We start from the raw sequence: 13,796 nt of genomic DNA, 5'->3' as shown, positions 1-13,796 counted from the left end.
AAGTGTACCTATGATGAAAATTACAGGCCTCTCATCTTTTTAAGTGGGAGAACTTGCACAATTGGTGGCTGACTAAATACTTTTTTTGCCCCACTGTACCTGGAGTCTATGAAAGGCATAACATCACAGTCCAACACAGAACATAACCCATGAGAAGTTACAAGAGCTCGCCCCAAATTCTGACATCTCAATAGGATGACATTCAGCATAAATTATACAAGGTGAATTTCCTCTCTGTTAGTATAATAATATAGTAATAAACACATAAAAATTCATTCAGATTGAGTAACACACACACTTGCATGCACATGCAAACACACACAGACACACACATGAACAGTATTTCAATGTTTGGTATAAAACAGTCAGTCAGTGACATCTACAGGAGTGATGACCAGTGGGGCTGAGTTATCAATAGTACCACAATAAAATAATGGATAGAGTTTCTCAGTGAAGGTGTAGCCAGTGAAAGAGAAGATATGAGACCTGGCCTCCACATTATAGAAGGAGACCTGACCCTCCTTATAATCCACAAACACCCCCACCTTCTGGGGCTTCTCTCTCAGGGAGAGGGTGACAGAGGGACCAGTGAAAATGTTATACTTTCCATCCATCAGACACAAAGTCCAGCATCCATTCTCAGTGTTCAGGTCAATCTTCCCCTTCCTGTTGATGGACTCTTTGGCCACTCCTAAAGTCCACCCAGTATTCCCCTCCACCTGCACCTCATAGTAGAATCTCCTTGAGGAGAAGCCCTCCTTTCCTAGGACATAGTGACCAGTATCAAACCTCTCTGGGTTGTCAGGGAGATCCTGTTTAATGTTTCCACATCTCACTTGTTTCCCGTCTTCAGACAGGATGAGTTTAGGATGTGCTGTATCAGGGTCTAGAGTCACATTCACTGTGGAGAGAAACATACACTTTATTAGAATTATAAAACATTTTTATTTTAACCAGGCAAGTCAGTTAAGAACAAATTCTTATTTACAATGACGGCCTACCCCGGCCAATTGCACGCCACCCTATGGGACTCCCAATCACACCCAGACGTGATGCAGGATTTGAACCACGGACTACAGTGACACCTCTTGCACTGACATGTAGTACCTTAGACCGCTGTGCCACTCGAGAGCCCAGAATAAACATATCAATATGGGGGAGTGGATTTTACTGCTCAGTACATTACTCTGGAACACATGTATAGTGATGTGCTGTATCAAGGTCACATCTACTCTGAAGTGAAAAATTGTTGATAAAAATTGAAAGAAAAGAACATCAATATGGGGAACGATATTTTACTGCAGGACTTAATGCACAGTACATTACTGTAGACATATGTAGCCTATAGGTTGTTATTGATAACATACAGTATACTCTAGATATGAACGTGTGATCATGATATTTCAAGTAATACCGGAATGTGAAGATATTCATATTCTTATGAAACTCTAGGTGGGTGTACTGGAGAGTATTACACACTGACCTGCATGATTTCTGATGGTTTCAAGTTCTAGAATACAGAGAAAGAGTTTGTCAGTTTTGGGGGATACCAGAAACAATGGTGATATAATGTTACAGTAGAGTATACTGTATGGAGCCCTTGGAACATGATGACAGATCTCCCTCTCTAAACTTTATTGATAAGGTAAGATCGATTTTTTAATACAAGTTCAGAACCAGAAACATATCCAACGTGACATGGTGTAAAAATACATCACTCTTCCATAATATACTGTAATATACCTGCAAACAACAGTATGAAGTAATCTAATCTATTTGAAATACAATTCAGTGAAATTAATTTACCTGGACTCCCCTTCATGTTTACAAAATCTGTGGGTAAATGAAACAAATAAAATAATCAAACAATTCTTGTTCAAGTGTGAACATTTTCAAATAAAATAATGAAATAAAATATAATTCTTGGCGTGAACATAAAATAATTCCAATACAGAGATATTTTACCACATAATTATGACTAATCTTTGTGTTATTTGCATATTTGCACAATGCAAATTGTAAGCCCTTAGAAAAGGTCTCTCCTACCCTGTTCCTGGAGAGATACCATCCTGTAGTTTTTCGCTCCAGTCCTAATCTAGTGCACCTGATTCTAATAATTAGCTGGTTAATAAGTTGAATGAGGTGAGGTGCAACTACGGTTGAATTTAAAATCTACAGGAGGGTAGCTCTGAATGAACAGGGTTGGAGAGCCCTGCCTTAGAATATACATGTATGTTTTATATATTGACCATCGGGGTCTAGTAATGCATCGTGTATAGCTGCTACTTACCCAGCTGATCAGCGAGTATCTCTGTAGACAAACAGATGAATTAAAGACCATTAAAGCATTCTTAACAGTGAACAATTAATTCAATTCATTTTGTGACAGGGGGATGGGGGACAGTGAAAACAATGTGATGAAAAGCAATAATGTCAAATATGTAAAGATTTTTTATCCATGAATCTAGATGTTGTACTGCTAGTCATTTCTGTTACAGATTCATGTAATGGGAATTGTTTGTCTCCAATTGTTGTTTGTTATCCCAATACAACTGGGAGTAAAAAAAATACACATTGATGCGTAGGACTGTTGGACACTACTTACTCAGCTTACAAGTGTTGTGATCTTTCTCTTTCTCTACAGACATAAAAATAGAACATTTAGAGTGAACATCCTTAATGAATACATCTCACATCCATGGAGAAGACAATTATTAAAATATTAACATATTACAAATTGATGCATAGGACCAGGAGTGTCAAACTCATTCCATGGAGGGCCTAGTGTCTGCTGGTTTTTGGTTTTGCCTTTCAATCAAGACCTAGACAACCAGGTGAGGGGAGTTCCTTACTAATCAGTGACCTTCATTCATCAATAAAGAGAGCAGTGAAAACTCACACATACTCTCCGTGGAATGAGTTTGACACATTGTGACGCTGCCACAATTGTGAGGTGATAGGCACATAGACATATAATTATGTCTGGTTTAAAGTTTTAAAATGCTTGCAAGGTGTAGCCTGTATGTACATTTTCATTTTAATACTGTTATATTATGTATTTGCCAGTTCTGACTGCCTTATTTTCACTGTCAAATCTCAGATGGCCGCCATTGTCATTTTGGTGGGCTATCCCTTTAAGAAGGCATGGCCATTTTATAAATAGAGTTTAGGGAAATGTTTGGTGTGCACCTAGCTGAGGTTCTTTTGTTTGAGAAACCTTTTAAGAGTCTAGATTAACCATTCCAAGTGATAATTGTTGATCATTCTTGTGGATTGTTAACCCCAATGACAAAGCAGTCATATGTTGTTTGTTTTATTTGTGGTCTATTTGAATTGTTTATAGTGTTTATTTGAATTTATACACTTTCTATGACAATATATGCATATTTTTCTCACTTCATTCATTTTGTCTGTTTTGCTTTGGTTACTCTCATATGAACACTGTATTTCTTTGAACTTTATGCGCTAGCATAGATTGCGATCCAAGCTGATTGTTACAACATAGGACTGTTCGACACTTCTTTCTCAACTCAAGACTGTGTTCATCTTTAACTCTGCAGACATACAAAAGAGAGACAACGGAGAGAACATCCTTAATTAACAAAGGAACTTTAATGTTTTCTCTAACAAAGTTCCATTTCTGAAGGAGAAAACTGCGTGTTTGACAGTAAGACACTACTTATCTAGCTCCTGACTGTGTTCAGCTTTGGATACTGAATGACAATAGATAACAGTTAGAGGAAAGGTCCACAAAAGGACCTACTCAAGATGTTTTTTGGAAAGGTTCTCTTCATCAAAGAGCAAAGTTACACTTATGTGGTTCAGGTAAATCATGCACTGTGATGTAAAGAAACCTTACATTGACCCATAAGAGTCTAAGCCCTGTCTAAACTGGGGGATGGGGGTTCTACTAAGCTATATGGAATTGTTTTAAGGTCATACCAAGGATCATTTAGCTACTTGATTTAGAATTTTAAGACCATTTGAGGTATCAAAAAAACATATATAAATATGTTATATGAAAAATATTTTTTGGCCTTACTGCTATTAGCCCATACAAACATATTGAATAACAATAACAGATTCACTACATGGAACAACAGATAGACCCCCCCAAAAAATCTAAAGGAAGTTTGTTCTGAAGTATCTGTCCTGTATCTGAGAGATAGTATTCCGACCCCTTGACTTTTTCCACGTTTTGTTACATTACAGCATTGATTAAAATAAAATGTTCCTCATCAATCTACACACAATACCCCATAATAACAAAGCGAAAACAGGTTTTTAGAAAGTTTGCAAATGTATTAAGAATAATAAACAGAAATACCTTATTTACATAAGTATTCAGACCCTTTGCTATGAGACACGAAATTGAGCTCAGGTGCATCCTGTTTCCATTGATCATCCTTGAGATGGTTCTACAACTTGATTGGGGTCCACCTGTAGTAAATTCAATTGATTGAACATGATTTGGAAAGGCACACACCTGTCTATATAAGGTCCCACAGTTGACAGTACATGTCTGAGCAAAAACCACACCATGAGGTCGAAGGAATTATCCGTAAAGCTCCAAGACAGAATTGTGTCGAGGCACAGATCTGAGAAAGGCTACCAAAACATGTCTGCAGCATTGAAGGTCCCCAAGAACACAGTAGCCTCCATCATTCTTAAATCAAAGAAGTTTGGAACCACCAAGACTCTCCCTAGATCTGGCAGCCCGGCCAAACTGAGCAATCGGAGGAGAACGACCTTGGTCATAGAGGTGACCAAGAACCCGATGGTCAATCTGACAGAGCTCCAGAGTTCCTCTGTGGAGATGGGAGAACCTTCCAGAAGGACAACACTCTCTGCAGCACTCCACCAATCAGGTCTTTATGGTAGAGTGGCCAGATGGAAGCCACTCCTCAGTAAAAGGAACATGACAGCCCACTTGGAGTTTTCCAAAAGGCACCTAAAGGACTCCCAGACCATGAGAAACAAGATTCTCTGGTCTGATGAAACTAAGATTGAAGTATTTGGCCTGAATGCCAGCGTCACGTGTGGAGGAAACCTGGCACCATCCCTACTGTGAAGCATGGTGGTGGCAGCATCATGCTGTGGTGATGTTTTTCAGTGGCAGTGACTGGGAGACTAGTCAGGATCGAGGGAAAAATGAACAGAGCAAAGTACAGAGAGATCGTTGATGAAAACCTGCTCCAGAGCACTCAGGATCTCAGACTGGGGCGAAGGTTCACCTTCAACAGGACAACGACCCTAAGCACAGTGCCAAGACAACGCAGGAGTGACTTCGGGACGAGTCTCTGAATGTCCTTGAGTGGCCCAGCCAGAGCCAGAACTTGAACCTGATCAAACATCTCTGGAGAGACCTGAAAAAAGCTGTGCAGCAATGCTCCCCATCCAACCTGACAGAGCGTGAGAGGATCTGCAGAGAAGAATGGGAGAAACTCACCAAATACAGGTGTGCCAAGCTTGTAGCGTCATACCCAAGAAGACTCAAGGCTGTAATCGCTGCCAAAGGTGCTTCAACAAAGTACTGAGTAAAGGGTCTGAATACTTATGTAAATGTTATATTTATTTTCATTATTTTTTTACATTTGCAAACATTTCTAAAAACCTGTTTTTGCTTTGTAATTATGGGGTATTACGTGTAGAATGATGAGGGGGAATTTTAAAAATAATAATACAATTTAGAATAAGGCTGTGACATAAAATGTGGAAAAAGTCAAGGGGTCTGAACACTTTGCAAATGCACTGTAAGAAAGATCAGGAAGCATTTATAAATAAAAATAAAACAAGTATTCAATACCTTATTTTTGGCAGTAAACAGTCTAAGCCCTGTCTAAGTTATTTGATTTTGAATTTTAAAAATGTAGTACTTGTGGAAAAGGTTTCAAATAGAAATGTTTGCCCTATATATATAACCTTTCATTTTCTTTACACAAATCCTTATATACACATGCACAGTATCTGACCAATGTGTGCTTTTTACTTCTAAAGGTCAAATAGGGGGTGTTTATATTTGTCCTGTTTCACTACATGTACAAGTGGTTAACCTGGTGTGAAATGGAAATGTCTTTTTTGCATATTCCAACTCCCCCTGAGACACCCTTGGAGAGTGGGGTCATGGCCAGGTATAAGCCATTATTGACTGCTGCGACCCTGGAGCAATTAGGGTTAAGTGCATTGCTCAAGGACAGATCAACCCCCCCAAAAAATCCACCTTGACGGCTCTGGGATTCGAACTAGCAACCTTTCCGTTCTAGTACCCAACTTTTGTGTATGCCACTCTGTAAACTGCACTGTAAAATGTTTACATTCAGTCAAATAAACCATTTCATTTGTTTTTTATTACCATAGTCGATGCGCAAACCCTTCCAGCGCCAGATGTTGAAGGCTAATATGGCCACATTGATAATGCTCACAAGGACAACGCCCAGAGAGACAATCACTACAAACGCCACTCTCCATGTGTGTGTGTGAAAAAAGAACAGCTCACCTGCAAGACACAAATCAACTGAGATTAGTGGCATGCTTACCACTGCTACCAAATAATATTAAAGGGACATTTCACTCATAAAGAAAGTTTTGTCAGATGTTTACAGACCTCAAATGTAGACTAATGTCAAGATGAAACCACATCCCATGACATCAGTTGCAAAAATCCAGCAATATTCCTCAATCCCAAATTTTCCTGGATTAATGTTGTGCTTATCTTTTCCATTCATTTGGAGTGGAGGCATATAGCTGGATCTACAAAACCAACGTGGTTTCATTTTGACATTAGAATTCTTTAGAGTTCTAAAAATGTTGACAAACTTGTATCCAACTGTCCTATTTATGTTTAATTAATACTTAGCATTTGTAATACGAAAGCATATAAAACAATAAAAGTGTTAGTCCTCCCGAGTGGCGTAGCGGTCTAAGGCACAACACCGCAATGCTAGAGGCGTCACTACAGATCCGGGTTAGATTCCGGGCTGTGTTGCAGCTGGCTGTGACCGGGAGACCCATGAGGTGGCACACAATTGGCCCAGCGTCATCCGGATTAGCGGAGGGTTTGTCCGGCTGGGATGTCCTTGTCCCATCGCGCCCTAGCGAGTCCTTCTGGCGACCTGGCGCTTGCACGCTGACTTCGGTCGCCAGCTGTACGGTGTTTCCTCCTACACATTGGTGCGGCTGGCTTCCGGGTTAAGCGAGCATTGTGTCAAGAAGCAGTACAGCTTGGCAGGGTCGTGTTTCAGAGAACGCGTGGCTCTTGACCTTCGCCTCTCCCGAGTCCGTACGGGAGTTGCAGCGATGGGACAAGACTGTAAAATACCAATTGGATACCACGGAATTGGGAAGAAAAAGGGGTAAAAAGTACCAAAAGATGTATAAAAAAGAATACATTAAAAGTGTTTCATATCAGTTAAACAACAACGTGATGTTGTGCTACTCACTAGGGACGTGAAACTCTGTCTCCATCACCTCATGGAGCTGCTTCTGTCTCAGTCTGCAGGTAAAGACGTTGGTGTCAGTCTCCTTTACGATGGTCTTTAATTTGACTATGTAGAATCCCTCATAGTCCCTGTCTGTCTCTGAAGATCCAGCAGACAGAGTGACCCCTTTACTGTCCAGCCACTCCAACTCAGGCTCAGGGAACCAGCCTTTAGATACACACAGCAGAGCCACCCCTCCTTCTTTCTCTCCCTCAATGAAAACCTCTGGCTTGGATCCTGTAGCTACAGACACAAAGGGAGACTGGAGTTGAAGTACCACTGAGATTGGGAACAGAATCATATACTTGAAGGAACAGAGCAAATCACTGTGGGCTATTGTATTTACAGTGCATTTGGAAAGTATTCAGACCCCTTGACTTTTTCCACATTTTGTTCCGTTACAGGCTTATTCTAAAATGTATTACATTTGTTTTTTCCTCATCAAGTCTACACACAATATCAAAGCCAAAACAGGTTTAAAGACATTTTTGCAAATGTATCAAAATTTAACAACAGAAATACCTTACATTCACACAAGTATTCAGACCCTTTGCCATGAGATTCGAAATTGAGCTCAGGTGAATCCTGTTTCCATTGATCCTCCTCGAGATGTTTCTACAACTTGATTGGAGTCTACCTGTCGTAAATTCAATTGATTGGACATGATTTGGAAAGGCACACACCTGTCTATATAAGGTCCCACAGCTGGCAGTGCATGTCAGAGCAAAAACCAAGCCATGAGATTGAAGGAAATGTCCATAGAGACATGATTGTGTTGCAGCACAGATCTGGGCAAGGGTACCAAAAATGTCCTGCAACATTGAAGGTCCCCAAGAACATAGTGGCCTCCATCATTCCAAAAATGGAAGAAGTTTGGAACCACCAAGACTATACCTAGAGCTGGCTGCCCAGCCAAACTGAGCAATCGGGGGAGAAGGGTCTTGGCCATGGAGGCGACCAAAAACCCGATGGTCACTCTGATACTCTGTGGAGTTGTGAGAACCTTCCAGAAGGACGACCATCTCTGTAGCACTCCACCAATCAGGCCTTTATGGTAACGTAGCCAGACGGAAGCCACTCCTCACCTAAAGGACTCTCAGACCATGACAAACAAGGTTCTCTGGTCTGATGAAACCAAGATTGAACTCTTTGGCCTGAATGCCAAGCGGCATGTCTGGAGGAAATCTGGTGCCATCCCTACGGTGAAGCATGGTGGCAGCATCTTGCTGTGGGGATGTTTTTCAGCGGCAGGGACTGGGAGACTAGTCAGGATCGAGGGAAAGATGAACAGAGCAAAGTACAGAGGGATCTTTGATGAAAACCTGCTCCAGAGCTCTCCGAACCTCAGATTGGGGCGAAGGTTCACCTTCCAACTGGAGAACGACCCTAAGCACACAGCCAAGACAACACAGGAGTGGCTTCAGGACAGGTCTCTGAATGTCCTTGAGTGGCCCAGCCAGAGCCTGGACTTGAACCCGATCAAACATCTCTGGAGAGACCTGAAAATAGCTGTGCAGCGATGCTCCCCATCCAACCTGACAGAACTTGAGAGGATCTGCAGAGAAGAATGGGAGAAACTCCCCAAATACAGGTGTGCGAAGCTTGAAGCATTATACCAAGAAGACTCAAGGCTGTAATCGCTGCCAACGGTGCTTCCACAAAGTACTGTGTAAAGGGTCTGAATACTTATGTAAACGTGATATTTCCGTTGTTTTTCTAAAAACCTGTTTTTGCTTTGTCATTATGGGGTATTGTGTGTAGATTGATGAGGGGGAAAAACTTGAATCAATTTTAGACTAAGGCTGTAACACAACAAAATGTGGAAAAGTAAAGGGGTCTGAATACTTTCCCAATGCACTGTATGGGGAAATAAATGTACCTGTTATGTAGACTTGAACAGTAGCATCATCATAATGTGTCTTAGACTGAACAAGACATTTGTAAAATCCATCATCAGTTCCTTGTACCCTGGTCAGCTTCAAAGAGGTGTTGCCCTTCTTCAGTTCCTCTTTAAACAACGATGTCCTTCCACTGTAGGAGCTGATCTGATCATGGTATTTGTCTCTGCCGTCTTGGTAGAGATGGACGCGAATGTTTGACTGAGTGTCTGGGAGGTTGAATCTGAACCATTCAACTCTCATGTCCTCAGCGCTGATGTTGGGTTTGATGTAACAGGGCAGAATGATGTCATCACCAGCCACAGCAACAATGGCACGAGTCGGATTAAGAACCTCAAACTTCTCTGGAAAGAGAAACAACTATTCACTTTCAAAAACTATCATGCACATCATCAACTGTTGGTCCAATTCAGACTTTTACATACATTTTTTAAATCTTTATTTAACTAGGCAAGTCAGTTAAGAACAAATTCTTATTTTCAATGACGGCCTACCGGGAAACAGTGGGTTAACTGCCTTGTTCAGGGGTAGAACAACACATTTTTACCTTGTCAGCTAGGGGATTCGATCTAACCTTTCGGTTACCGGTCCAACGCTCTAACTACTAGGCTACACTGCCGCCCCACTTTAACATGCCACACTAAAGATAAACACCAAACCTGGCTCAAATACTTGATTTATACTGAACAAAAATATAAACGCAACATGTAAAGTGTTTGTCCCATGTTTCATGAGCTGAAATAAAAGATCCCTGAAAGTTTCCATACGTACAAAAAGCTTATTTCTCTCAAATTTTGTGAACACATTTGTTACACCCAAGTTAGTGAGCATTTCTCCTTTTCCAAGATAATCCATCTGACAGATGTGACATATCAAGAAGCTGATTAAACAGCATGATCATTACACAGGTGCACCTTGTGCTGGGGACAATAAAAGACCACCATAAAATGTTTAGTTTTGTCACACAACACAAAGTTTTAAAGGAGCTTGCAATTGGCATGCTGACTGCAGGAATGTCCACCCGAGCTGTTGCCAAATAATTTAATGTTCATTTCTCTACCATAAGCCACCTCCAATGTGGTTTCAGAGAATTTGGACCTATTCCAATCAGACTGAAACCCGTAGACCCGGTGTAACCACGCCAGCCCAGGGACTCCAAATCCGGCTTCTTTACCTGCGGGATCATCTGAGACCAGTCACCCGGACAGCTGATGAAACTGAGGAGTATTTCTGTCTGTAAAAAAGCCCTTTTGGGGGGAAAAACGAATTCTGATTGGCTGGGACTGGCTGCGCCACTGCCCAGTCAATTGAAATCCATAGATTAGGGCCTAATTTATGTATTTCAATTGATTGATTTCCTTTTTTAAACTGTAACTCAGTTTAAAAAAGAGACTAACAGAGAGATCATGTTAGGGCACTCTACCAGAGACTGCTCTTTGGAGGAGAAGCAGGAGAGTAACACGCAGACAGTCTGTCAAAGTCCACATCATTTCTGAAAGAGAGGATTAAATACTGTTAAAAATCATAAAGATCCTGAGCTCTAGACCCTCAATGTGATTCAAAGCAGGCGATATTATGGATCATTTATTTGATTTAACCTTTATTTAACTAGGCAAGTCAGTTAAGAACAAATTCTTGTTTACATTGACGGCCTACCAAAAGGCAAAAGTCCTCCTGCGGGGACGGGGGCTGGGATTAAAAATGAAAATAAATAAAATAAAAATATAGGACAAAACACACATCTCAACAAGAGAGACACCACAACATAAAGAGAGACACCACACCACTACATAAAGAGAGACACCACAACACTACATAAAGAGAGACAACACTACATAAAGAGAGACAACACTACATAAAGAGAGACACCACAACACTACATAAAGAGAGACACCACACCACTACATAAAGAGAGACACCACAACACTACATAAAGAGAGACACCACAACACTACATAAAGAGAGACACCACAACACTACATAAAGACAGACACCACAACACTACATAAAGAGAGACACCACAACACTACATAAAGAGAGACAACACAACACTACATAAAGATAGACACCACAACACTACATAAAGAGAGACACCACTACATAAAGAGAGACACCACTACATAAAGAGAGACACCACAACACTACATAAAGAGAGACACCACAACACTACATAAAGAGAGACAACACTACATAAAGAGAGACACCACAACACTACATACAGCGAGACACCACAACACTACATAAAGAGAGACACCACAACACTACATAAAGAGAGACAACACTACATAGAGATACCACAACACTACATAAAGATAGACACCACAACACTACATAAAGAGAGACACCACAACACTACATAGAGACTCCACAACACTACATAAAGAGAGACACCACAACACTACATAAAGAGAGGCACCACAACACTACATAGAGACACCACAACACTACATAAAGAGAGACAACACTACATAAAGAGAGACACCACAACACTACATAAAGAGAGACACCACACCACTACATAACGAGAGACACCACAACACTACATAAAGAGAGACAACACTACATACAGAGAGACACCACAACACTACATAAAGAGAGACACCACAACACTACATAAAGAGAGACACCACACCACTACATAAAGAGAGACACCACAACACTACATAGAGACACCACAACACTACATAGAGACACCACAACACTACATAAAGAGAGACAACACAACACTACATAAAGAGAGACACCACAACACTACATAAAGAGAGACACCACAACACTACATAAAGATAGACACCACAACACTACATAAAGAGAGACACCACAACACTACATAAAGAGAGACACCACTACACTACATACAGAGAGACACCACAACACTACATAAAGAGAGACACCACAACACTACATAAAGAGAGACACCACAACACTAGATAAAGATAGACACCACAACACTACATAAAGAGAGACACCACAACACTACATAAAGAGAGACACCACAACACTACATAAAGAGAGACACCACAACACTACATAAAGAGAGACAACACTACATAGAGACACCACAACACTACATAAAGAGAGACACCACAACACTACATAAAGAGAGACACCACAACACTACATACAGAGAGACACCACAACACTACATAAAGAGAGACACCACAACACTACATAAAGAGAGACACCACAACACTACATAAAGAGAGACACCACAACACTACATAAAGAGAGACAACACAACACTACATAAAGAGAGACACCACAACACTACATACAGAGAGACACCACAACACTACATACAGAGAGACACCACAACACTACATAAAGAGAGACACCACAACACTACATAAAGAGAGACACCACAACACTACATAAAGAGAGACACCACAACACTACATAAAGAGAGACAACACAACACTACATAAAGATAGACACCACAACACTACATAAAGAGAGACACCACTACATAAAGAGAGACACCACAACACTACATAAAGAGAGACACCACAACACTACATAAAGAGAGACACCACAACACTACATAAAGAGAGACAACACAACACTACATAAAGATAGACACCACAACACTACATAAAGAGAGACACCACTACATAAAGAGAGACACCACAACACTACATACAGCGAGACACCACAACACTACATAAAGAGAGACAACACTACATAAAGAGAGACAACACTACATAGAGATACCACAACACTACATAAAGATAGACACCACAACACTACACAAAGAGAGACACCACAACACTACATAAAGAGAGAAAACACACCACTACATAAAGAGAGACACCACAACACTACATAAAGAGAGACACCAAAACACTACATAGAGACACCACAACACTACATAAAGAGAGACACCACAACACTACATAGAGACAACACAACACTACATAAAGAGAGACACCATAACACAACATAAAGAGAGACACCACAACACTACATAGAGACACCACAACACTACATAAAGAGAGACACCACAACACTACATAAAGAGAGACACCACAACACTACATAGAGACACCACAACACTACATAAAGAGAGATACCACAACACTACATAAAGAGAGACAACACAACACTACATAAAGATAGACACCACAACACTACATACAGAGAGACACCACAACACTACATAAAGAGAGACACCACAACACTACATAAAGATAGACACCACAACACTACATAAAGAGAGACACCACAACACTACATAAAGAGAGACAACACACCACTACATAAAGAGAGACACCACAACACTACATAAAGAGAGACACCACTACATAAAGAGAGACACCACAACACTACATACAGCGAGCCACCACAACACTACATAAAGAGAGACAACACTACATAAAGAGAGACAACACTACATAGAGATACCACAACACTACATAAATAG

The 13,796-nt window shown here is 40.7% G+C and overlaps 1 protein-coding gene across 1 annotated transcript; it reads right to left on the bottom strand.

The window, feature by feature from the left end:
* Positions 1–365: 365 nt before the first annotated feature.
* On the bottom strand, positions 366–10,562 carry LOC120024756 (butyrophilin subfamily 1 member A1-like). The gene is made up of 5 exons (XM_038969041.1): positions 10,496–10,562; positions 9,358–9,720; positions 7,440–7,721; positions 6,353–6,496; positions 366–901 (listed from the first exon to the last, which is right to left on the bottom strand). Exons 1-5 carry the CDS (start codon positions 10,560–10,562, stop codon positions 366–368), a joined length of 1,392 nt encoding a protein of 463 aa, XP_038824969.1.
* Positions 10,563–13,796: the final 3,234 nt, after the last annotated feature.

The sequence above is a fragment of the Salvelinus namaycush genome, chromosome 30 (genome assembly GCF_016432855.1).
Source record: "Salvelinus namaycush isolate Seneca chromosome 30, SaNama_1.0, whole genome shotgun sequence".
Classification (NCBI taxonomy): Eukaryota; Metazoa; Chordata; class Actinopteri; order Salmoniformes; family Salmonidae; genus Salvelinus; species Salvelinus namaycush.
This window is presented reverse-complemented; position numbering and strand designations above follow the sequence as displayed.